This window comes from Cryptotermes secundus, unplaced genomic scaffold (assembly GCF_002891405.2).
Source record: "Cryptotermes secundus unplaced genomic scaffold, Csec_1.0 scaffold1647, whole genome shotgun sequence".
NCBI lineage: Eukaryota > Metazoa > Arthropoda > Insecta > Blattodea > Kalotermitidae > Cryptotermes > Cryptotermes secundus.
In genome coordinates this window covers 372,826-400,393 of record NW_019726261.1, presented here as the reverse complement: position 1 = coordinate 400,393, position 27,568 = coordinate 372,826, and the positions used below count along the sequence as shown (strand labels likewise).

Genomic DNA, 27,568 nt, shown 5'->3' with positions numbered 1-27,568 from the left:
TGCAAATGATTTTCTGTCTCTTTATTTTACTTGTTAGAACCAATTCTTCCATTCTCCAATCAGAATATTTGGGTTTTATGCACTTCTTATCATTGTTAATGTCTTTTCTACCTTCCGAAAGCCTCTTGGACCATTTAAGAGCTTGTGATCTTTATACATCACCATCTTCAGTTACATGATACTTTCAACATTTCTGAACAGATTTTTCAAACCTTTACACCTCATACACTTCTGAACATATTTTTTAAACCTAGACACCTTGTACACTTTTGTATAGATTTTTCAAACTGATACAGAACTGATGATCAGTTCACTGTTCTGAAAGCTTGCTGCCCATTTATATGACTAAAGCAAAATTGGCATTTTACATGCGTCACCAAAAAAAAAACTGTTAGGATAGCAATTAGATGTTACATATTTAAATATTAATGAGTCATGCAAATAGATGTAACTGCCAAACTTCTACTGTTACCACACGGAACATAAAAACCAGTCCAGGAACAAAAAAGTTTAATTTCATACTCGTTAGAATTTGACACGTTTGGTGTCACTCTCAATACAAAAGATCTGTAGTAAAATGAACTTATATGTTATAGGATAATTCAGTAGAGCCAAATGATGTCAGACAGTGCTGGAGATAATCATCCTAAAATTTTAGTAGTGAAGAATGAAGCAATAACTTCTATTTAATGTGCAGATATTTGAAATTTAATAATAATTGCTATCTTCTTGCACTTAATTTAACTGAATGGATATACCTCACATATAAAGATTATCAACAATATTGTAGCATTTACTGTTACTTGGAACAGTTATTGTCTCCCCATCGGTAGCCACTAATGATGATGAGGTAAGTCTGTCTTCATACTACCACAACACTACTCCACTGTCCTCTTCTTATGTCTTGCCTCTGTCAGCAATTAGCTAATTTCCTGAATCAAAGCATGCCCTGTTTTAGTTTCTCTCTGAACTGGTCACACACAACCTCACTACTCAGCAACTTGTCTCTGACTCCCTCACTATCTGCTGTGCAACCACAGTTTTATGGCCAGTCATTCCAGACATCTTCTGTGGATTCCTGGTTACTTCTCTGCCTTCAGCAGTCACCAGAATGAAATGGGGGGAGGGGGAGGTCCCCAAAGTTTGCTGAAAGACGAGTATGCAAAACCCCCTTGCTCAACTCTCGCTATAATAAACAATAACTTTCAAGGAAGAATCTTATCTTTGTGAATAATATTTTCACTTACGGCAATGACTATCATCTCTCTCCACTAAAGAGCAGTTGGAAATTATGTTACGTTAAAGACTGAAACCTAAGAACGTTAATTCAGTGCAAACAGGTCTAAAATCTGTGTGATACAGTTGAGATATAAAAGAGAAGCAATGCATTACCTTAACAAAGAGAGGCTCACATGGCAGTTTTGTGGTTCTGGTGAAACCTATCTGACGAAGATTCACACCCTTCACTTTGTCTGGTAGTTCATCATTGGTGAGGTCCATGCCATATATATACTGAGCCAGAAGCAGGAATATGGCATACACCACAAGGAAAGGCGAACACCTCATCATAGAGTGGCGCTGGTTGGGGAAAATCCACAAGATGCTGGCCCAGAGCAGCAGCACGAATGTCAACCAGCTATGATATGTAATACTCCAAGCCTGCATGATAATTCAGTTGTCATATGTATATACACTTAGTTCATAACTTAAGAGAAATGTATCTTTTAGAGAAGTTATCAGTCTACCATACATGAGGAGCTGAAGCTGGGTTTACATCTGCACTTGAAGGCAAAAACATTAAAAGGGAAGGCACAAAACAAGCCATGACAACAGTGATAACAGCTTGACATTATCAGCAGACTATAAGTCCTCTGGGGTGATGAAGTGATTGCAAGCACAGACAGAGTTTTAATGGGGAAACCAGGGAAACAAACAATACAAAACCAAACGTGCTCACCATCATGATGATATTTGTTCCAATGTAGGAGGATCTGTTTATTATCCGGAACAGGGAGGTGAAGAAGTCCAGGATCTGTTCACATATTCCTGGATGGATCTCTTCCTCTCCTACAAAAAGAGAACAGTATGTCTTAGTCTCCTCCTCTGTTTCCCCACTATAATACCAGATTCTTAATTCATTACATCATTCCTCTTTCTCATGCAGTGTCATCAATAAAGAAGTTTCCTTCATTTTACCACCTCTTAACAGACACTTTGACATACAGTACATCACAAGGTATTATTTTACTTAAATTTCAAAACTGTTGGTCTCTGACCACCACATTTCAGTCTGACTTACATAGTACAAAATCTGCACAACAAAACATTAATGTTCAGGAAAAGGAATTATTAGAAACATAAGGTCCTAATGAACTGCACAATTTTCACCAGAGCTATCTTGACTCTTGAACTGGAGACGGAGATAATGTGTACATAGTTTCATATGCCTGGGTGAATATATGATGCATATCATGATAGAGCCGGGATAGAGCAGTTGGTATAGTGACTGGCTAAAGGTTTGATGACCGAGGGGTCAGAGTTCAAGTCCTGGTAGGGTCTAGAAGTTTCACTTCTCCATGTCATCCAGACCAGCTCTGGAGCCCACCCAGCCTTCTATCCAATGAATATTGGGGGCTCTTTCCCTGGTGGTAAAGTGGCTAAAGTGTGAAGCTGACCGCTCACCTCCATCTAGTGCTGAGGTCAAGAAAACGTGGGTGTATACATCTTCTCCCTCATATGTCTTTATCGTGTATTGCTTAATCAGCTAAGCACAGGAACAACTTTACCTGTCACATATTATGATAATGTTGGTTGCTGGTTAGATAAAAAGAAACCTCTGATGCTGCTATGGCATATATCAGAAAAACATTCTGCTATCGTCTGGCTACACTTTAAGTTACAAGCTTTCTTAAACAAAATTAATTTTTTAAAAAATATAAACCACAAAATAATCTGTGGCTAAAGGATTGTGCTGAGAGCCTTGATCAAACGAAAGCCATTCAGAGGCTGTTTGAGGCAAAACAGCAGAGGTTATTAAAACAGCCTGTGTGGGCACTGAGGCATCAGCCAATGGATCCCTTTGTTACACAGATATGTCACGCACATGGCCACATAATTACCTGCAACTGGTTGTAATCGCTGGCAGCAAACAGGAATCCTCTACTCAAACCTAACAGGAGGGTGTCAATGCACTAGTACTTTCATATGAATGTATTAATATGAAGGTGGTTCAATGCTGACCTGGGCTTTAGTTTTTCTGAAAGATATCAGCATCAGAATAATAATATTCTTTTCACAGTGGATGGGAGAAAGAATGATCTCACTTCTTGATACACGACCATGCCTCCTGAGTCTGTGTATTAGGGAAAGTACAAGATGGTGCCATACCCTGTCACTTGAAATGTAACACAATGCTGGCATAAAATTTCTAGTGAAACAGAAAGTTTAACCGGCTGAAATTCTACAGAGGCTACATGCACATTATATAGAACAGTTCACATACTAGTGATACTAGTGTGCACATGATTGGTGTAACAAGTTATCAAAGGCCAAGAAGAAACTGCTAACTGACCACATGCTCACACTCAGCTGACAGCTGTCACAATGAAGAGCTGATTTTGTATAATAAGTGATTCATGTTGTGTGCCACTGCATCCAACACATGTGTAGGTTTTGAAGTGTAAAGTAAAGGTAAAGCTATCCCAGTAACAGGCCGTGGAGACCCATAGGTTCTGAGATGTCAAGGTTCCCACACTTTCCAGACAATTGGCTCACAGATGGCGGTGAGGTCGTCAGCCTTACATACTAGCTACTCTTTATCCCTGGGAAGATTCCTGGCAATCATTTCTGTTAGAGGCTGAGTCGACCCCAGGCCCACAGTGTGGCTGGAAAGGTTAGGTCAACTGAAAAATCTGATGACCTCATTGGGAACTGAATCCACGACCTTTCAGCTTGTAGCACAGTGCCTCAACCACCTATGCTACTCCATACCCCTAAGTTCAGAAGTGTAGAAAAAATTATTCATAAATACTTACTATTCCAGAAGGTGTGCATAAAGTGGGCTCCAAAGATGTTAACATTTGACCATAAAGCACAGTGTGTCACTGCGTCTGCCAAGAATCTGCACTGGTTTGAAATAGAGCGAAATGCATATATACAGTAAACAGTGACTTGCAACAAGATGTGAGTGTATTACTTCACTCTAGAATCAAAGCAGTCCAGAATTGAATGGCACCGCAAAGGGTTTCCAACACCCAAGAAGTTCAAGACACAGCCATCAGCTGGCAAAATCATAGCAGTGTATTCAAGAGGGGTGATTTCAAATTGATTTCTTCCCATGGGGTGCAACAACTAATGCTCTGCAATGCTGTTCACCAAGTCACTCACAAGAAAAGGCTTGGGAAACTGTCACATAAGATCACTGCACTATATGATAATGTGCAGCCACATATGGCAAATTTGAAATGACAATCCTGGCAACCTGGGGTTGGGAAATAATGAACTACCCTTCCTAGAGTCCAGACTTAGCTCCCAGTGGTTTTCACTTATCTGGGCCACTGCAGGAGCACTTAAGATGGCAAAAATTCAACATGGAACATGAACTGAAGCTTGGTGTGTTCAGCTGGCTATGTGGCCAGGCTACATCCTTCCATGCTGCCTGTATCAGTGTCGTGTAATGGTGATGGGAAAATGTGTCAAGTAGAGGAATAATATTCTGAAATACAGAGATAATTTGTGATTCTGGCACTTATGAGGGTTTGGGGGGATAAAAGTCTGAAGTCAAAAACAAATCTGAACCACCCTCACAACATTCAAAGAAAATATACGCAAAAACTGAAAATACGTATTGCCAGCTATAAAGGAAAAACCTGATCATGAAGGGACAAAATTGAGTATATTGCCACATTTGTCCCAAATAATACAACTCACGTGCAGCTCCTAGTGCATCCAACTGGATCACATCTTCATAGCCATCACTGAGGATCACACTCCCATGAGCATCTTGCCTGACTGTGCTCCGCCGCCGACCGGTTGAATCATACTTCATGGGACTCATGTTTCTTATTAACTGAAACAAATGTAAATTTAAATTATAGTATGTAATAACTTAGAGACAGGAACAACATTTATAATGAGCCTGAATATCCTGGCATCTTAAGAATGTTTAGTTTTAAAGTTTCCAACTGATACTTACTGTCCAATATAAACAATGTCAGTGAAAAAAGAATTTTAAAATGGTTTACCAGTATTTAATTTACTTAAAGTGTATTTTATTTTAAATCTGTAGTGGCATACAAGAATGTCTTATATATAAAAACGATTTTAAAAGTATACTCATAAAAATAACTTTTGTACGTGTGGGGAATCAGATACTGTACTGAGGACTATGAATTTGTCAATTGGATAAACACAGTCTATCATTCAGCTGCCTGACGTTTTTCTCTATCAACAGAAAGGTTAAATTCATTTTTGGAGCTTATAAATATTTTTATGCAGGTCCCCAAATAGCATTAAACTAACATGACTACACAGAAGTGAGAATAGTGATGAGGTATGGCAGGATGGCAGGTGTAGATGCTTCTCTTCTCCAAAGTATCTACAATGGCTCTAGGACCTAGCCAGCCTCCTATCCAATGGGTCCTGAGGGCCCTTTCCCTGGGTATGAAATGACTGCAGCATGAAACTTACCGCTCACCTCCATCTACTGCCAAAGTATGGTGTCATGCTTAATTAATTAAGCACAGGGACATCTTTACAGAGTCTAGAACAGCTCTGGGATCTACCCAGCCTCTTATCCAATGGGCACTGAAAACCCTTACACTGGGCATGAAGTGACCACAGCATGAAAATGACCACCCACCTCCATCTACTGCCAAAGTATGGTGTCTTGCTCTAAAATTAAGTACAGGGACAAATTCATCTTCAACCTTCATATAATAAAAGTAAAGAAAAAACTGTCCCTATGGATAATTAAGCACCATACCACAAAGTCTGGAAACAGATGGAGGTGACTGGTCAGCACTGTGCCCCAGTCACTTTACTGCCATAAAGGAATTTCCAGATACCTACTGGACAGAAGGCTGGGTGAGCCCCAGAGTTGGCCTGGAGGCAATGGTGAAGAGATAAATCTCTGCCACTGCTTGAAAATGAACCCTGTTTCTCCAGTCTTCCAGCCCACAGCCTAAGTCACTACAACAACTGAGCTGATATAAACATACTAACACAAAAATTCATATCAACTGACATCCCTGCTGTTACGGCATTACACTGTTTGCTGCAGAAAGTAAACAGAGAACAAAGTAATAAACAGTCTTGTTACTTACCACACAGCCATACCACACCATATGAATCTTAAGGAAGACAAATTTTGTGTATCAGAATTCCAAGAGACAGAGATGGCACCTCCAAGAAATATAATATGTGTTAGTTTTACAATTGAGTAAAATGTTTTGGAAAGGCAAAGGTCATTAGTCGTAAGAAATTATTTAATGAGTAAGTCATCTTAAGCAATGGTTCATGAAATATGCAAGTTTATAACAATGACTTGCATCATGTACTCCATGATCTAGATGGCTGTTCACATAATTTCGTGAAATGATTTTAGAGTGGGCAACTGTATATCCCTTCTTAACATAATTCAAAACATGATCTACTAAAAGCTAATTTCAAGGACTGAATAACCCCTCAACTGTATGAAAAAGTTGAATAGTTCCGTCCAGCGTGAATGGTTAAGACTCTCTTATTTCAATTATTCATGCCCTTCCATGTTTCGGTCTTCAGAGACCATCTCTAGAGGGACACCTTTACATCAATACTGTTAGAAGCCACTATTACAGTACATGTTCTAAAAGTAAAAATATATACATACAATATAAATAATATACAACACTGGACAGAACTATTTAACTTTTTCATAATATTAATAAGACGGACCAGAATGAAACAAATCAAATCCCTCAATTGTAATTAACACAATCCACAGGTATACACAATATCAACATGAATTTCATATAATATATTCTAAAATATTCAAGTAAAAGCACGTTGTAGTATGTACAATCAAGAGGACATGGGATGGTGACATTTGTTAATATTATCTAGAATTCCCTGCACCATCTGAAACTGTACTTTCATTTTACCTTACATTAAGACCCCTCTCCTGTTCATTTCTATACTACCTTACTGCCCCATAACATTCCTACTTGGCTGATGGACAAAGAATATGGCCGATTAACAGGTTATTCAACAACATTTCATTAACTTCAGAGGTTATTCAATATGAGGGAAATATGAATAATAAATCTGAAGAAGTGGAAAGAATTCCTCATGTCTTATCTTTAACTTCGGAGTGGGCAAAAAAATTGTATTGGGAGCTGGTGGGTCTATTTTCTAGTGACCATGGGCTGGAGGGAATTATGAGAACAAGTTAGTACTTAAAAAGCTATTGAATACTTATTTCCTACTACTGGAAAACCCTACTGAAATTCAGTGTGGAATAATTTCCTTCATTTCTTCGTCTTTGGCCTTCCTTCTTCCTTTTCTTTTATCCCTTTCATATATTTAACTTGTTCCCTCACTTGTCCAACAAAAGAGTGAACTGAGTTATACCTTCATTCTTAAGATTCAACAGTTTTGAACATACAGCTGCCATCTATGCAACTACATGAAAACTACTTTGGTATGAGAATGACATTATATATACACAGTCAGACTGCACTCATACATAGTCATAAACCATCTTCTCTTCTCCTCTCCCCTCCCTCTCTCTCAGACTGACTGACTGACCGACCGTAATCTACAGATATATCAAGACATACATGTGATATTGTGACATGCTGCGAAACGGAGGACCCCTACCTCCCCAGCGGCACGTGGCGGTAACGTATCGCTCGCGTAATAGGCGAGGCATCACCCCGCCACTCTCCCCGCGGTGACGTGCCGAGCAGAGCCGAAGTTAGCCGAGTCCCCGCAACCTGGTAGCTATGCAACGCGAGTCAAGAGCGGTGACGTCACCAAGGGATATCGCGGTTTCTAGGCAGCATTCAACAACTCCTGTGACGTGGCACGCAACAGGCACCACTGCGGCTATATAAGGGAACTGCACAGCAGCTGCGAGTGAGTTGTAACGTAACCGTCGCCGAGTCGAGTTGTACTGTGGCTGCGGCAGAGTTAAGTAGTAGTCGAGCGAGTGTGTTATCAACAGTTCTCAAGGTAGCAGCCTGTGAGTGTGCGATAACTGAGAAGTCAGCGAGGGGAAGACTTATTGTGTGCTTTCGAGACTTAGTGAGTGCTGTAGTACAGTTATATTTGGAGTGTGTAATTCAGGGAGATTTGTATAGCTCCCGCGTTATTAGTACGTGAAGACTCTGGTTGTAGGGTTTGTAAAGTGTGGAAACCCTCAACTGTGTTATAATTAATTGTAGCCGTTTCTTGTAGATTGTTGAATAAACCAATTAACGATCTCTACGGCGTATTCTGTAACGAAACACGTTACACTGGTGTCAGAAGTGGGATTTGGACTTACACACGTGACCAATGAGCTTCGAACTCAAGACACGTTACAATATTATTAAAAATCCAACAAAGTTCCATTTCCTCATATACTGTCTATTTTAGAACAAGATGTACTAAACTGTCATCTAATTGTATATCTAGTACTGATTACAGGCTGTCAAAACTCCTGCAAGATTTGGTCACACAAGACCATGTTTTTTTAAGGGGGGGATCACATTAAAGGGAAACTTCACAATTCAAATATATATAAAAATTAAAGATGTAAAATGTCCATGCCATAAATTTCTTATAAAAAGTTAGACCTAATATTATGTTAAAATTCACATATATTGCAACGTGGATGGCCAGAGCATTTCTAGGCAACTACCTGTCAACAACCTTCAGTTGTGTGCATTACAACAATAGGACAAATGTTTATAGCTCCTTGCTAGGCGACAGTCAGCGTACCAATGGACTGATGAGATAGATATTATGTGACACATTTTCTGTGTGGTCAACGTCATCAACAATAGAAATGTATTTCCTATGCAGTCCATGCTGCAGCTATATAACGAGAGCTGTGAGCCGTAAGTTCTAAGTGAACTTGAACTAGGAGGGACAGAGTTCAGTTCAGGCCAGTTATGAGAAATAGTAGAGGCAGAAGAAGGCGAATACATCAAATTGGAACCTGGAGTACAAAGTGATTGAAGACAAGAAGCCTTCATAGCGATTTGAAGTGATAAGTGTCTGTGTTGAGATACACTGCTTGGAGATGACTAGTGGAAACAGAGAATGCTAGTGCGTGTGCAACGGTGAACTGGAAGTGTGTATATCAGTGACTGCATTGTATTTATGTGTGATTAGGAGAACTTGTATCCAAGGTGCTAATAAATCCAATCATCTGAACTAGATCCCGTCATTGTGTCATGTGTACCACCCTCAACATGACAATATAAGCTGTAGCTGTTGCAAATCAGTTAATATGGTCTGTTGTGCTACATTGCATGTTTTTGTCTCACACTGGTCTTTTTGTGTGTCAAAGAGTGGAGTTCTTCTGTTTTAATGTGCTTTTTGGTGGATGAAGTGTGACTGTTCAACACTTAACCTACCAGGAAACACATCAAAACAGTGGAGCCCCACCTCTTTGACACTTAAAAAACAAATGTGAAGCATCAAAATACAACACATCACATGATGTACCAGCTGAACTGCAACATCTACAGCTTACATACATAAACTCTAACACAGTATTAGTTTTAACCTTTTATAAGATATATATGACATTGATAGTTTACATCGTTTATTTTTTATATGCATGAACTGTAAAGTTTTCTTTTAATACGGTACATCCTCCAAAGATGGTCTTGCATGACTGAAACATGTCAGAGTTTTAACGGCATGTAATCAATAAAAGGAAATAAACTGGGCAATTTCCACCTTGTTTTAGTAATAATTAATTCACAGAGGATATCCTAAATTATGATCACTGTTAATATGCTTTAAACATAATCTGGAGTGCAGCCCTCTTGACTTCCCCATATCCAGTTATAAGTATAGTAAATTTTTGTACCAGGACCCAAAAACTTCAATTTCTATAAAAAAATTTAATCCTTTAGAGTAAAATACAGTTTCTGACTATATATGAGACAGTATGAAATTAGTATAAAAGGCCATGCTATTAACATCCAAACTGGAAGCCACGGTGAAGTGTTTCAAGAGTTACAACCAGCCTGTGGGCTGCAGTGTGCAGATGCTTGCATATCCTGGCATGTGACTAGAACAGAAAAACTACCAAAATAAACCAGTCAAGATGGCTGGTTTCCAGACCAAGACTTGAACCAAGTATTTTCAGAATCAAATAGCCATATTCTGAAAGATGGGAGGCTTGCTTGCTCATGGAAGGGCTACCCTTGACAGCAGATGCAAGAACAAGCAGCTGAGAATATACAGTTCCTGATTCCCAAGGCTAGTTGTTACATGTAGGAGTAGTAAATTTCCACTTGAAAGCAATGTCTTACAGTCTTCTAATGAAGAATGAGGAAGTCAGACTGAAGGTGCTGTATGCTGCAATGGTAACTTCTGTGCCCTGCTGGGTGTGTGGACAACAGGAACAGAGATCTTGACTGAGGTCCATATTGCCTTGTGTTCGGGTACTATAAATATCTATACCAATACTATGGTGCACACTGCCCATTGTCCAAGGTACATTTGATATATACAATGTTTCTGAGATTGGCTTTATTCCAGTCTTCAAATGATGGTTGTAATCATGGAGATTTTTTATTTTAAGATTAGTGATCAACAACAGGGGACTCTGCAGGCTACCTTAATACTCAAATGTCAGGGTTCAACCCCAACTGTTACCAGCAATCTTTAAAAAGAGTGTCAATGTAAAGACTACCACAATCATCTGAACATGGAAGTAAAACCAACTCCTAACACATAATATATATCAATAATATCTCAGATAACGGGCAATGTCTAACACAGCACAGGTATAGCGAATCAAATATTGTCACAGACCTTTCGTGAATTGCCACAAATGCCAATACCAGGTTACAATTTAATCAGTGTCTTGAATATGGTGGAGGCTAAGTTCTCCGAAATGTTTGCAAACCAATCCAGTGTTACCATGATGGAAGAATGGAAACAAGATTAGCTACAAACTGCTGTGCAACCCTGAAGATTTCTGTAACTAAAGCATTTAGAAAAGTACACTCAGCCCATGTCCTCTGAATGAAGAATTGACACACATTGCAAATGGACTTTCAGCAGATACAGTCAAATAGTCCAATGTCAATAGGATTGGGTACCACTAAATATGAATCACATACTTGTAAAAAAAAAACATGCTATCAAGATCTGAAGACTATATGAATTACTGTCAGCAAAATGAAATGAAATTAAATGAAAATAAGATGCAAACTTTTCTGGTGCTGCAGTAGTAACATTCACAGAAATAACCAATAAAAACTACTGCTATTTAAATTCACAAGAAACATGGATACAGATCTATGAATTCAGAAAAATAAAATAAACTGTCTTCCACTTACATCACTTAAATGTTTCCTTTCAAAAAGAAAAGAAACTGATGACAGTGAATGATTGGCCATCTTAACCAGTCAAATGGTTCTTTCTGTGTTCTAATCTCTCTCGCAGTAAGTAAAGTAAGTAAAGTAAAGGTATCCCTGTAACAGGCCTTGGAGGCCCATAGTGTTTAGGTTCCCATATTTTCTAGAGCCCTATGCGTCGGCAGCCCTTTACCCCAAAGAATATTTCATTACTCATTTCTGTTAGAGGCTGAATCTCTCCTCCAGTGGCACATTATATTCCCTTGGATATTTAAATTTGTCACGGTAACGTTAATTTCATAATTTTGCTCAATTTTTAAAATGCAATATGTCAATCATGTGTCATTATAAAATTATAGAATAAAAAGCCTCTGAAAGACCAATTATCAGACTTCACGCACCTATATTTTTATTTCTATAGTCATTACATTAAAGTTTATACTTTTTTTATTAAAATTCTGTACTTTTCGCTTTATTTTCAAAAAAATTGAAACTGCCATCACTTACTTTCATTTCCATTCTGACTACATGGTCTCATATATATGCCTGAGTCATTCACATTAAATATATGCAGTCCTGACCAGCGTGTGCTGTTTAGAAATGAAACACGATTATAAAAGTCTGATGACAAATCTGTCTTGCAAGAACACACATTCCCAGCTTGGCTTATTGCGACACTGGGGATCACTCACTGACAAACAGAGTTACTTATTGCCATGTGAGCAAGCTCAAGGCTGGTATGGACGAATGAACCAAAATGTTCTTCAAAACATCACTGCAAAATTGCTATCTTTTACAGACCATGAAATCATCACTAAAACGATTATACCACTGGAAACATTGCTATAACTCAAGTGGCAGATACTGTGAATACTTTATAATTATGTAGTTTTCAATACCAGCCAAGTGACGGGTCCTTGATTTCAGTTTCAGATTAGGCGTGTTTTCTAAAAATAAGGGGGGCATACTGATCTGTTCCTCTGGCTATTACTTCCACAATGTCTGCCATAAAAAACAACTCCAAATATTCCAGGTGGTTACTGTGGTCTTCTAAATCAACATTTATGCCAGGCTTGCCAGTAAATGGAGAAATGTGGTCACTCAGCACCTGATTTTGCCCATATGTCAGGCTGCATGATACTTTTGTCACTGCCATTTTGTGCTTCATCAGGCCTGACACTTTGTTCACAACCTAACTAAATGTTCACATTTATATCACTGTGACTACNGGGGGGTTCTTTAGGGAACAGATGAGAGGCTTCCATGACTTACCAAGGCAAAACCCCCCTTCCCTGTTCATATTTTCGGGGTGGAGTTCGATCTCAATGGCTTCCCTAACGATGTGATCCATATATCGGGTCTTGGTGGCGAGGATGGAGGTATTCTGAAGCTGAATATGATGCCCAAGATCAATGCTGTGTTCAGCTACGGCTGACTTCTACCCTTCAACCCTGAAGATGGAGGCGATACGTTCCTCCGAAACGTTGGTTAACACCATATATACACGGTGCCACATCCCAGAAGACTGCTTTCGTCATAGTCACCACCGTGAAAACCTCAAATCTTACNTACAGACAGGGCTGTGTGAGCAGGGGCATTGTCATGATGGAAAAACCAGTCACCCGACTGCCACAAATCTGGCCGCTTCCGCCGCAAACTGTTGCGCAATCTTTTCAAAACTTCCAAGTAGAAAGCCTGGTTAACTGTCTGACCCTGCAGAACAAACTCTGAATGGACAACTCCTCTGACATCGAAAAAACAAATCAGCATTGTTTTCATGTTTGATTTCACCTGACGAGCTTTCTTGGGGTAAGGCGAACTTGAAGTCTTCCACTGGATTGATTGTTGCTTTGATTCAGGATCGTAAGCATAGCACCAGGTTTCGTCACCAGAGATAATTTTTGAAAAAAAGTTTTGATCATTTCGGGACTCTTCTTTCAAAGCACAGCATGCTTCCATACGACCTTGTTTTTGTTCAGCAGTCAGCAGTCGTTGCAAGAATTTCACAGCCACCCTTTTCATTCCCAAATCTTCTGTCAAAATTCGCTGTACTGAGCTCCAAGTCACTCCCGACAGCTCCACAATTTCTTCAATGGTCCATCGTCGATCTTCCTTGATGATTTCACGAATTTTTTTAACATTTTCATGTGTTCGGGCCGTGGAAGGACGACCAGAACGAGGTTTGTCATCAATTGACATTTAACCATTTTTGAAATGGGAAAACCACTCAAACACTTGAGTTTTCCCCATAGCATCGTCCTTGTACACCGTTTTTAACATTTCAAGAGTTTCTGTTCCACTTTTCCCGAGCAAAAAGCAGAATTTCACCACCGCACGCTGTTCACAAAAATCAGCCATTGCAAAAATGACGATCACACAAAACAATTGTCACTATAAACTCTGCCGAAACTAGTCCTTACCTTCTGAAGCAACGGTAGTCGGCTTATCGACTCAGGAATGTTAGCTCTATGTGCTCATAGCGGCAAAACATGGTACTACAAAAGCTCTGCCCACAAAAAATTTAGTTCGGTTTCTTTTGGGTACCCCATCGTATATTCACCCTCTGAAATATTGCTGTATTCATTCTCTTGTAACAGTTCATAAACGCCTTCTCATCACTTAGGCACATCTTGCTATGACTTGCCATAATGTTTATTTGAAAGAACACTAACCCAGGGCAGCTATCAAACAATCAACAACTTCCTCTCACACTCTGAAGTAGCTAGAAAATCTTGCAAGCCCAACATACAAGTTTCCATTGCTGACTGGCATCATATCTCAGTGTAGTTGTTATAAACATATGTGACATCTACAGATGTCATGACCACTACGATACAAAGTACCACAGGACGTCTACAGATGTCATAACCACTTGCCTGGTTAAGAAGAAAATCCACTAACTGTTAAAGTGTTTGCTACGCTCTGTTGCTTCTAATTTTACAAAACACAACTTGAAAGCAAAGATGATCTACTTTCAAAGCAATAAACTGCATTCACTATGTTAATAACCAGCAGAAAGCTACACATAAAATGTACTATGGTGTGACCGATACGATGGAATATGTGTACAGACACTTTCCTACCTGTACCTGCATCACTCAGTGATACAAAGTAGCTGAGAATGATGGCAGATATTACATTTTTCAAATATTTCAAAAGTTAGCTAAGGAAACAGATAATAAACAGACCGTCCTTTCAGGAAATATGATTATAAGAGTTTAATCAAATTTAAAGAGGAAAGCAAGGGCTTCATCATTACATTTCAGTGCCTTCGTCATAATATAGAATTAGAGCCACAACCATAAATGCCAAAATTTGTGTTGAATAACAGCAATTACAACTGGAACAAAGGGTGAAAATGTCTTCAGCATTTGCTAGTATACCATGCAGAACTTCAAAACATGCAGTCTGTACATTTAAAGCAAACAATTTTGAACATTTGGTGTAAGGACTGATATTAAGATGAATCAGCTTACATGCATGAGCTGAAACATATTCCTATTTGCTTTTAAATGTGCATAATGGGCTTAGTCCTGGAATTCATTTGTGTAACCTTGTGTAACAATTATTAACTATGAAGAAAGCATTCTTGGATGTGGCACCGTGTAGATGTGGTGTTAACCGACGTTTCGGAGGAAAGTATCGCCTCCATCTTCAGTGTAGAAGGAAAAATAAGAAATCCACAAGCGAAGAGACCGTANTATATCGGGTCTTGGTGGCGAGGATGGAGGTATTCTGAAGCTGAATATGATGCCCAAGATCAATGCTGTGTTCAGCTACGGCTGACTTCTACCCTTCAACCCTGAAGATGGAGGCGATACGTTCCTCCGAAACGTTGGTTAACACCATATATACACGGTGCCACATCCCAGAAGACTGCTTTCGTCATAGTCACCACCGTGAAAACCTCAAATCTTACAATTATTTACTAATATACATAGTTTCTCCTATAAAAATGTACTTGCAATTAGTGTGTCAACCCTCAAAATACGAGATTCTATTCTATTCAGTTCAATTTAAATCAACAAGTATTAAAAACCCAACAACCAAGTATGCTTTATGATCATGAAACTTGGTTTTTAGTGCATTTTCTTGTTGATTCAATATCTCACGTTGTCCTGTTACTAGCTAATGACTCCACAAGGGCTAACTAAACTATGACAAGATATGCTCTACTGCAGTGTTCCACAACCAGTGTGCCGTCATAAGGTGAAAGGTGTGATGCGAACTTTTACCTATTGTAAGAAATTAACTGTCGAATTTTATTCGTTTTATTTTATCCCTGTTACCGTGTTTCATATGCTTGTATTTTATTCTCAGCTACTGCACTGATTAAATAAGACGATGCTTGTTTATTCTTTATTACATGCTGTGATTTTTTATGTACAGTAATCTTGTATTCTAAGAAATTAAACGTAAATTATTTACGCATAGTTGTTGTTATATCATAGTTTTCATTATTGATTTATTTCTATTTTTCTCGCATCTACGCAGCTTCTTTGATATACTTGCCGCATGTTCTGTGTACGTGCTTTTCCCTAAAACTGCAGGGATTAGCATGGGTTTTCCTGTCTTTTATAACGCTGTTTCGGTATTTGCCCGTTTGTTAGAAGTTAGAGCTTCTTCAACTTTATGACTTTCTTCCTCTAACGATGCATACACCAATTGTTGGACTTCATTTAAAATTATAAATATTTAAAAAATAAGTCGGTATAGCGTCAATTCTTCCATTTGAAGAGTAGAGATCCTGCATTGTACAATTGTTTCAGTTCTATTGCAGATGTGCTCTGAAGTAGTTCGCCAATTTTGGTTGCTAGTTAGAGAATTACAGATGGGTCGTTTGAGATGTCCCCAACTGTATGGCCATTTGCTGACGGCAATAAAGTGGTGACGGACACAATTAAAGAACATTTAGAAATTCTTCAGCAGAAATTCAATAAGTATTTTGGAAAGAGAGTAAAATATTTTGACTGGGTTCGTGATCCATTTGTTGTGAATTCAGAACATCTTCCAATTAATATACAAGAGGAACTCGCAGATTTAAAAGCAGACAGAACATTGAAACTAAAACTTCTCGAAGTGCCTTTGGATACGTTTTGGTTGGCAATAAGGAGTGAATACCCGGCCATCTCCAAGATGGAAGTTAATGTGTTATTGCCATTTTCAACTACGTAGCACGTCCACAAAGTAAGTTTCCCACTCATCCCACAGCTAGCAAACCTTATACTGCGCGAAGCGACTGCGCGTACGTGATAGAGCAATGCCGTAGCATGGCTCATGCACAAACAGAATTTCCCGCATTCCCACAGTAGCATCATTGCAGTTGTTGAAGATGGAGGCTCTTATTCCAATTCCCGCCGACTGTGAAGTGCGGTCAGTGATAAAGTTTTTCAATGCACAGAGCATAGCGCCGATCGAAATTCATCGTCAGCTGTGCCAGGTCTATGGGCCTAACGTCATGAGCAAGCAGATGGTGTCGCTGGTGCAGACAATTTTCAGCAGGTCAACAAAGTGTGCATGATGAGAAACGCAGTGGGCGCGGCCATCCATCATTACAGACGACCTGGTGGAGCTTGTGCGGGAACGCATTATGGAGAATCGTCGCGTCACAACTGTGGAAGTCAGCAGTCATGTACCACAGATTTCCCACACCTTGTTGCACGAAATTGTCACGGAGCATCTGTTGTTCAGGAAATTGTGCGCCAGGTGGGTGCCGAAGCAAATGACACCAGAACACAAAACAGAGCGCATGGAGTCAGCATTGACCTTTCTGCAGTGGTACCATGATGACGGCGATGAGTTTCTGGACCGGATCATCACAGGTGATGAAACGTGGATTGCACACATTACCCCAGAAACCAAGCAGCAGTCAAGGCACTGGCGTCACAGTGGATCTCCCTGTAAGACGAAATTCAAGCAGACGTTGTCGGGGCGGAAAGTGATGTGCACGGTATTCTGGGACAGACTGGGCGTTCTCCACGTCGACTTCCTGACCAGAGGTGAGACGGTGAACACTGAGAGTTACTGTGAAACACTGCAGAAATTGCAACGGGCCATTCAGAACCAGTGGTGCGGGATGCTTAGTGCCAGTATTGTCTTCCTGCACGATAATGCTAGGACGCACACGGCTTGACGGACAGCAAGTCTCCTGCAGGAGTTCAGCTGGGAGGTGTTTAATCATCCACCCTACAGCCCGGACCTCGCTCCCAGTGACTTCCATCTTTTCCTACACCTCAAGAAATTCCTGTCCGGTGAGCGTCAGCATTTTCAGAATGACAGAGAGGTGGAGATGGTTGTCACACAGTGGTTCCAATCCCAGGCGGTAGACTTTTATGACACAGGTATTCAAAAGTTGGTTCCATGGTATGACAAATGTCTCAATTCCAGTGACGATTATGTTGAAAAATAGCTGAACACTTGCTGTATCTGTTGCAATAAATATTTCCATGAAATTGTGTTTTGTTTCTGTACATGGCCCCAGGGAAACTTACTTTGTGGACAAGCCTCGTACATATTTGTGTGAACTAAAATTAAGACATCAAAGAGGGAGTGGCTCAAATCCATCAATGAAGAAATGAGACTTGCGTTGTCAGTGATTCCACCATGGATCAGTCGCCTGCATGCAGCTACACAGGCGCAAGTATCACATTGAAGGTATGAGTAGAATTACTGTATTTACTTTAATAGTAATAGAAGTGTATTTTCTACACTCTACAGTGAATTAAAGTTCATTAATTGTTAATAAATGTATGAGTCGATTTCTGTTTAATGATAATAAAATAATATAATAATATTATAGTAATAAGTTGATCACGTAATGTATTTATATTAATTGTCTGATATCATGCGTTTTTGAGGGGAATAACATTATGGTGTGCCGTGTTGAGTCATAGACACTTCATGGTGTGCCGCGACTAGAAAAAGGTTGTGGAACACTGCTCTACTGTATTGTTCCAGTAGGCCTAACACAAAGGAACACTGAACACTTGAAGGGATACCTTAAGGAAATTAGTATCAGCGAAATATTTCTATTTTTTACAAGGGATCTGAAAATTCAACCTTTATTTCCTGATTTTCTGAATGCCCATTATGAGTTCAAAAACATTTTAACAAATTTTAATACAATGCAAAAAATAATTTTATACGCTTCTTTGTAAAGGTGTTTGCTCAAAAAATATGTGGTCCCATGGGTAACCAGGCAATGAGAACAAATGTAAGGAATTCCTAAAATGCCTTTCTTCTTAATATAATTCCATAAACTAAAATGTAAAATTGTAATTTCATGAGATTTACATATTGTACAAGATTCTGATATGAAGCTCTTTAGCCTCTGACTACTTTTGTCATAATTTCTATATGCAGAACGTTTTAAAAATAAAAATATCATATTCAAGAAAATAAAACAAAGCAATGCCATCTGGCACAGCTTCCGTGTACTGTATATATATATATGAAAATCTAAACTTGTGCTTTTTTTGGTTGCACTGAAGTTTGATAATCCCATATGTTCAAGTCTGAAGGTTCAGACTGCAGGGACTAAAGTTGAGGAATACAAAGTGGATCTAAAAACCAAGTTCCATAATCATGAAAAAGATCGTAACTCATTATATATACGTACATGTGTGTGTTCGTTTACGTTGGTATCATCAGCTTCATAACTGTTAACCTAAAAACCATCAAACACAAAACACAGCTAAGTTGAAAGACAGGATTATCAGTTAGTAACAGAGACCACAGTGTTGCTTGTACATATAGGTATATACAAAGCATTTGAAATAGGCTTCTGATTGTCCGTAGATGAAACAGTGTGTGTGTAATTCTGGAAGTCTCCAAAGAAAAATATGCAGTCTGTGAGACAGTTCACATGACTGAAATATGTGTTTTATTATTACATATTTTTTATAAATGGTAGTGACACCATATGCTGTCATGTAAAGAATTTTAAAACAGCAATTTTTCCCAGCTGAAAATCTTGCAGTATACATTGACTTGATAGGTAAGAGAATGAGGAACACTTTCATGAGCAGAGATTTAGAGACACAAAGAGGAAAAATATCTTACACTCTCCAAGACTCCAGACTTCCTTGTGTCTCTGACAATTATTCAAAATATTAAGAACTTCACTGTTACCAAGGAGCTTGAAGGCACATTACTCATACAACATTCACAAAAACCCATCACTGGATCCTAACCTGCACAGGAAAATTAGTTCACATCTCATGCCCTTCATTTCTAAGACACATTTTAGTATTATCCTACCATTCATGCCCATGTCTTCAAATTGATCTTCCTGAATGGTGCTTCCCAATAAAAATTATATGGAATTCTTTTGTCCACAATATTAGCAGGCACATACACAACATAACAAAAAGTATTATTTTGTGACTATGACCAACAAATGCTTCTTATATGTTCACTGCTTTACAATTCACATTACCAGAATGCTGAAACTATTATTTTTCAGGAATTTGCAGCACTATTTAGATTAAATTCGTTTTATCTTCCCAAGCGTCATCTAGAAACCTAATGATTAAAATATACAAAATCAAATTATACTTGTTGATTTATATGCATGTTCTCTGACTCTGGAGGAAGAAAATAGATCCTTACTTAACACTATTACAGTGATTAAATCCAGCAGGATAGGATATACAGAACATGTATGGATGGAGAAAAGGAAAATTAATACAAGAGTTTAGGTGGAAACCTTCAAGGGCAACATACTATACTTTGAAACCCACGTATGTGGGATGATAATGTTGTAATGGTGTAGAATAGAACAAACTGACAAAGCATATAATAATGACTTAAGTCAACACAGCAATGAGCCATCAGGTACCAAGGAAGCAGGGAATTTCTTTACAAGATATCAAAATATCACTTTTTCAAAGGAAATCATGCTCTAATTAGTTATAATGTTCAGTTTCACTCTGAAAATGACTGTGATCTCCAAGTGTAGAAATGTGATTGAGGGCACATGAAGCAATAGAATTTCTTACACCTTCTTGTGATAGCTGAATCACTGTTATTTATTTATAATAACTAAAATCATTTAAGTATCTTATGGTTCTCTTCACTTACTAAATCATGTTGCTGAATTAGATTTATCATTTGATACATGAAATTCAAATCCTGAAATAAAACTGAAATTGTGTAGCATGACAACTGAATAGTGGACCCATAACAAACAGTAAAATATCTTTACTGTAAGTTTCCTGCAATGTATGGAATCAAGCTACAACTATGTCTTCAGTTCCTCATTCTACAGGGGTTACACTAACTTATGGCTATGATATATCCAAATTAATTATACCACTTAAAATAAAACAGTGAATAATCATGAAAACATAAAAAATGACTATTCTAAAGTTAGAAAACAAAAATAACAATAACAGATGTATTCTAAAGCAGTAAGGTAAGTTAGACTGGAACTGAACTCAAAACAGCTGACTGCATATTTTCCAAACTCTTTCATCAATGACAATCATAAGCCTACAATAACAAGTGAAGGCAGAGACAATAATTCTGCAAACATCTTCGTGCTTTATACAGGCAAACATCAAAATTCAGGCAAAAAAGTAAATAAAAAAACATTCAGAAGAAGCACCAGTCTACTCGTTGCAATAATGGAGAGTGCAAAGCTGGCTATCATCTTACGTACTCTCACTTTCTGAGTGGCTGAGCGCCATCTGTTAGTAGCGTTACGGGAAAGGGTTAGCTTCCGTTGTTGGGAGAAGCGAACTGAGAGCTGACGGGACAATGGGATACGTGGTATCCCATCTATGTTTGTGAACTCCTCATTGCACGAGTCCTGAAATGTCAGTCAGATTCACTGTGTGATGGATTGAAACTCCAGATGCTGCAAATACATGCTCTGATAAAAAAGCAGGCACATTAAATTTCTCTGTCCTGTAAGAAATTCTAAGCACATAATATACATTACACACACCATTCCCTGAAGTAACAGTAAGTAACCACAGCAGGGTGGAACTATACCAAAATCTATGCCTAGAAAAATATATTTATTCTAACAATAAACTCTGCTCGAGAATCTGCTTCCAAAATTGTTCATCATCTGGATAAAAAATACTGTATATACAATTCAGACTAGCATTATCTCCATTTCCACATACAAGAAAAGGGTACTTGCTCTGCTGGGTACACTGCATAAGTGTTTTTGCTGTCACTAAATAATGAAGCAGAAAGGAACTGGATTCTTTCACAGAACCTCTTTCTCAGTTCCTTTTATAGAACTGCCTTCTGATTCCATGATACAGTGCTAAGGAATAGTTTTATTTAACAGACCTCAAAAGAAGGTACTCCTTTCGTCACATTTCAAGACAGAGACAGGGATAACCTCCAGAAAGTTGTATACTGCCACATACTTTATCCAAGCAATGGAAAACATTCAGAGATTATTTTCCCGTAAAGATAGAAGAACTCTGTCACGGAGCAACTCACTTAACAGCTGCAGAACTGTTCACATATTGCAGAGATAGCAATGACAGAACTGAAGTCTAGTAATATACAAAAAAAGTTAACTAATTAAAAGTAACGGTGGTGTCAGATCTCAATATTCTACTAGAAAACACCAATTATTTAACATACTATTTAAAAGTGTAAACACACTCTGTTGGCTTTATAGAAACATGAATAAGGAAAAGAGTCAATAGCACAGTGACATTTCAGTGGACAAAAACTGCTTAAAAGTTTCCAGCATCAATCATACATCATACTCCATATCCCCATATTCCATTCAATGCCAGTCCTGCACACCAATGACACATTACTGTCTACTGTTACATGGGAAACTGAGAGTAGCAAATGTCTGAATTGCTATGTTCAATGGTATAAATTTTGAATCATCAAGTTTCAGATCACTTTCAGGTGACTTCAAGTCACCTCCATATGTCATTTTATTTTCTGTTCATATTTACTTACAATATTCTTTTAGGTTTTATCCATATGATTGTGATTAAGATACAATGTGGACATAATAACTGATCTGTTAATTAAATTCTCACAGTAACTATAATTTTATTGCAGCAGTATGAAAGAAGATTAAATCCACTCATTAGTGTAGAAGTGAAGGTTAGTGCAGAGCTTGGCCCAACAAGAAATAGCCATTCTCACCATGTTGTCCCTGAGTACCACAAACCAAACCAAACCACAACCACCACCACCACAAGCCAGACACTACCTTTCATGAAGCAACTACTGCATTAGTTGGAAGTCACAGTCATTTTAAATGAAACATAAAGTTATAAAGGCTGAAACAACATTCAAAACTGAAAACAAAACTTGTGTGGGGATTTCATTTCAGAACTTACTTGTTACTGTAACTCTCTTGATTGTCTGTTGGTTCATTTTTACAACTACACTTCATCAAATGAGAAATGAAGTGATGATTATGGAAGATGTGTTAGGAAGGAACTGGTCATGACCTAGTCTGCAGTATTATACTAGAATTTGCCTGCAAGAACTGAGAAGGGACATGAAGAACCTTAGACAGTATGACTGCATTCTGTATGGGTAATTCCTAACTATAGTACAAGACTGCTAAACCCAGCACTGTGATGCTTGGTTTCTTAACTATAGGTTATGTGTATTGTTGACAGTCTAATACAGACTCTGGAGATATCCGAGGTTTCCACAGTGGGTCGTGGATTATGACACATAACCAGGTAGGCAACTGCCAATGTTTCATAGAAACCTGTTGCCACCATCTTCATGGTAGAAGACACAGGCAGCATGTTCCTCCTAAATAATGGTAACCATCTACCACACTACACAGCATCACAGCCTGTAAGATTAAAATCTATAACATGACAATGTTAGGGTTGGGTTACTGTGTATTTTACCCTTTCAAAACTGTGTCTTCAAGCATTGACAGGTGTTCCAATTTCTGTTTTCTGCAGCTATCGACATCAATAATGAACCAGGGAACCAGAAAACAAACTGCCTACAGGCTGTAAGACTAGAACTTCATTCTTGCTTCTTTCTGCCACAACGTGATGACCAGCCATTTTGTAACAATGGATACCAGAGATTCTATCTCTGAGATAAAGTACCTGGAGTGAGAAGCGGACAACTCACATCCATCAAATGCAAACATGAAGAATGTGTGCAGTATTACTTCCAATTCCCCTATATACCTTCACAGTATGGTGCCTAGGCACAAGGACAACTTCCTTTATATTTAATAACATTTAAGGTGTTAGCCTTTGACAACTTTCTCAGTGTGATAGAATTCAAATGGTCGCAAAGATATGTACCAAGATGCCTAAAGCTGGAATAGTGGAGCCAAAGGAGACATAGGCTAGGCAACAGCTCAGTAAAGTCATCTCTGCGGCGATGAATACGAACACAACAGAAGAACTGGTGAAAGCAGTGTTTTCTATGCAGTCTGGGCCAAGACTGTTGAATAAACAAAAATTTGGTAATAAGTCCTGATGGGGCCCTTAAATAACATGCTATACATGTGCGAAATGTTACTTGACAAAAGGCCAAGCATATTCATAAGAGACAAACCCATCTTCTCATCAGGGAGGATGATTACTATTACCATAAGGGTTCAGCTCAAAAAAGCATCTCTGGTCGTGAGTCTCAAGGGGCTTGACGCCAAGACAAACTGACTGGAAGTCAGGCGCCAGTTGTAAAGTAACTTTGACTTTGATAGGGCCCTAAATGAAGAATAACTGTGCTGGTAAGAGCCAAAAGCAATCTACTGGTTCGCTATACTTTGCTCTGCTCAGAAGATTCTTCGAAAGAACAAAGATATGGGCATGGGTCCCAACAGGGCCTGAAAACAAGACTGACTGTGCTGGTGAAACCAACAGCAATTCAGCCAACCAAGTGAGCAACCAGAAGGGTCATGACACAGAGAAATATGATCATGGGCTCTGCAGGGTCCTCAATCAAGAATCATTGTGCTGGTGAAGGTCAAAAGCAATTTACCTGAAACCAAAGTCAGCTGGAGTCAGGAGTAAGCACTTATAGTTGGTGGTTAGCCATAAGCACAGCAGCAGAGGAATCTCCAATTGTTGGAAGCCACTATCTAGCAACAGCTAGTGATGAAATAAACTCAGACTTATTATATGCTGTAGTGATTTGCAGAGCGCATAGATTAGTCAGATAATAATATAATAATTTGTACTTACAAGTCATGAGCAATCAGGAAACACAATTATCAATAAAAACTCCATGTCTAGTCAATTAAAACGTGACATCATATAGTATACACACTTGCACACATAATGGCTGAAACCTTGAACAGTGGAACAAGAAGAGGCAGCCACTGCTATGAAGTGGCATGGTAAATATGTTTGTGCAGCAACATATACTGATGCAACAATAGAGGATGTGGTGTTCTCTATTTGGTCCATGACAATGCTATATAATGAGGACAAGCAGCAGTAGGCAGTCAGTTCAGTTTGTGAGCTGCAAGCAAGCAGTGGCAGTCTGTGGCTGGCCATTAGGAATTTCCATTGTTAGCAGCCACTACCTAGCAACAACTACTGATGAGAAATATCAAGCAGGAGACTGCATGTGTGCTGTAGTTGTAGTGATCTATAGTGTGTGTAAATCAGTGAGACTGTTATAGCTATTTGTAGTTATGGATTATAAGCAATAAATACATCATATTATCAATTTAAACCATTGTCTAGTCATTAAAAAGGGTAAAGTTGTCCCTGTCCTTAACTAATTAAGCACTATGCCATGAAAGCGTATGGGGGAATGGATGTATAGATCCACATTTTCTTGACATCAGCACTAGTTGGAGGTGAGTGGTCAGCTTCACACCCTGGCCGCTTTACCCCATGGGGAAAGAGCCCCTGGTACCCACTGGATAAGAGGTTGGGTGGACCCCAGTGCCAGTCTGGACATCTTGGAGAAGAGAAACTTCTTGACCCTACCGGGACTCAAACTCCAACCTCTCAGTCATCCAGCCCATAACCAGTTGCTATACTGACTACACTTCACTAACACATGACAATATGAGTACATATCTATCACAGCAATATGAATGTATTTCAGATGGATACAAAGAACAGAAATTAACAACCTGAACATACACACAAATATTCAGAGATGGTGCAGGAGTCACCATGCTTAAATAATTAATCACTGCCACAAACCTTTAAAAATGTTCTCACTTCTCATGGACCAAAAAATTAGCTCTACTACCAAAACTTTACATCTATAATGCAAACAATACTTGATAAAAATAACAATTCAGGTAGCCATTCAATCAGCTCAACCAGTTTATTTCTGTGAACCTATCATGGCCAGATTTATGTAGGGGCCACCATGGTGGTCTCCCTGGGCCCTACAAAAAACAGACAAACTCCCTAGTTCTAGTATGCAAGCCAACTATACCAAAAGAGTGACCGCCAACTGTCAATGAAGTTAGTGCCTACACTGAACAAAAATAGAATTGACACATTTTATTGAGATAGCTGCTTCTCTAAAACCACAAAATGTTATTTCTCATTTTAGTTATTATAATAAATAAGAAAGTAATAACCTACATTTGTTGTTACTGACAGGGGTCTCCAAATTCTGACTGCCCCAGGGTCACCACAACTATACACCTGGCAGTGGTACCTACTATTATTTTTGATGAACAGAAGTGTGTGCTTCTATTACATCTGTGGACTGAACAAATTTCTGTGGGAACACATCTCCAATTACATCATTGGAGTCAATATAATAGTAGGGTTTGCATAATGGAATTTTATAATACAGACATGTTTTCAAAATCATGTCTCTTCTGTAACCTGAGGGCAGGCTGACCTAGTCTGCTTACAGACATCAGTTAAGGTAGTCTGTAAATTAACTGAGATTTGAACTCAGTATCCTTACTGAAATCTTTTATAGTTTTCTTAGATTCTCCAAGCAAATGTCAGTATAGTATATGGGAGAGATGTCCAAACTGGGTTGACTGATCAGATGGTCCAGCAGAGACATGTGGCTTGATTCCATGTATTTCCTGTATGTGGTGTTTGGCTCAATCTGCAAGACCTTCACTTCATTCAAACATATGATGTGGCCTTCCTTGATTCATTGAGTGGGTCCAAATGAGTAGGTTTTACTAGAAAACAGAGGCAGAATCCAGTCCAAACACTGTTTTGAAAAATACATGGGACAGTGGTTTTTATTAAAGACAGGACGATGGATAATGTACAAAAACATATTTGTAAGAATGAAATGTTTTGAGAAAATATGTGGATCAATCAAAAAGAAATGAAAACCTGAATAGGTACTCTTGTCTCCCAGATAGATATCCACCAAGCCAGGACAGAATCACTCAAGAAGGAATGAAAGTGAAGATGAACACAAATGAAGAAGAAATACAAGCTAGCCATAATGAATGATGGCTGACATGAAAACCTAGATAGGTTATCTCGCCTCCCCAGATGAATATCTGGCATAAAGAGACGACGACCTGCTGAGAAGTAATGGAGGCCTACTTAGGGAAGATGAAGACCAGGAACAAATAGATGCTGAAATTAAGGCTGGTCTGGAAGAAGTAAAGGCAATGTTTTCGGAGGCAAATCCAGAAGAAATACAGGCCATAGCAGAGCATCAGGAAGTCCCTAACAAAGAGACTGCAGTGGAAACTTTCAGAGCACCAGAGGACTGATCCGGGAACTGGGTCTGGCCATAAGGCATTGTGAATGGCCAAAGAAACAGACCCAGGGTGATAGATGATCCCAGCAGTAGCTGACCACCACCCATGGACAGTTAACCTGCATTGCCATATCTGCCGCCGTCGTAAAGAGGCAATGGAAGGGCCCAAAATGCAACTACGATGTATGGGACTGAAGCCTATAAGAGTGTTACATGTATAAAGCAAGAGGCATTCAACAATACTGTCAGGCAAAGTCTCAGACTAAAAATTGTGAAGCAAGCAGTCAAGTTTTCCATCGGGTTGTAGAAAAATGGGTTACTGAACATTGTGGAGGAGCTGGCCACCACCCAAATGGAAGAAGAGACAAACA

General features: G+C 38.9%; 1 protein-coding gene across 7 annotated transcripts in view; it reads right to left on the bottom strand.

The window, feature by feature from the left end:
- LOC111864158 (piezo-type mechanosensitive ion channel component) overlaps window positions 1-27,568 on the bottom strand; it is a 288,244-nt gene that overhangs the window by 183,637 nt on the left and 77,039 nt on the right. For 5 of the 7 annotated variants that reach the window (XM_023851212.2, XM_023851215.2, XM_023851216.2 and 2 more), the window contains exons 8-11: window positions 19,183-19,230; window positions 4,930-5,068; window positions 1,958-2,067; window positions 1,393-1,659 (exon numbers count right to left, since the gene is read on the bottom strand). In XM_023851212.2, coding sequence (XP_023706980.1) covers window positions 1,393-1,659; window positions 1,958-2,067; window positions 4,930-5,068; window positions 19,183-19,230 — 564 coding nt within the window. The remainder of the gene's footprint in view (window positions 1-1,392; window positions 1,660-1,957; window positions 2,068-4,929; window positions 5,069-19,182; window positions 19,231-27,568) is intronic. The other 2 variants (XM_023851214.2, XM_033751339.1) reach the window with 1 other exon arrangement.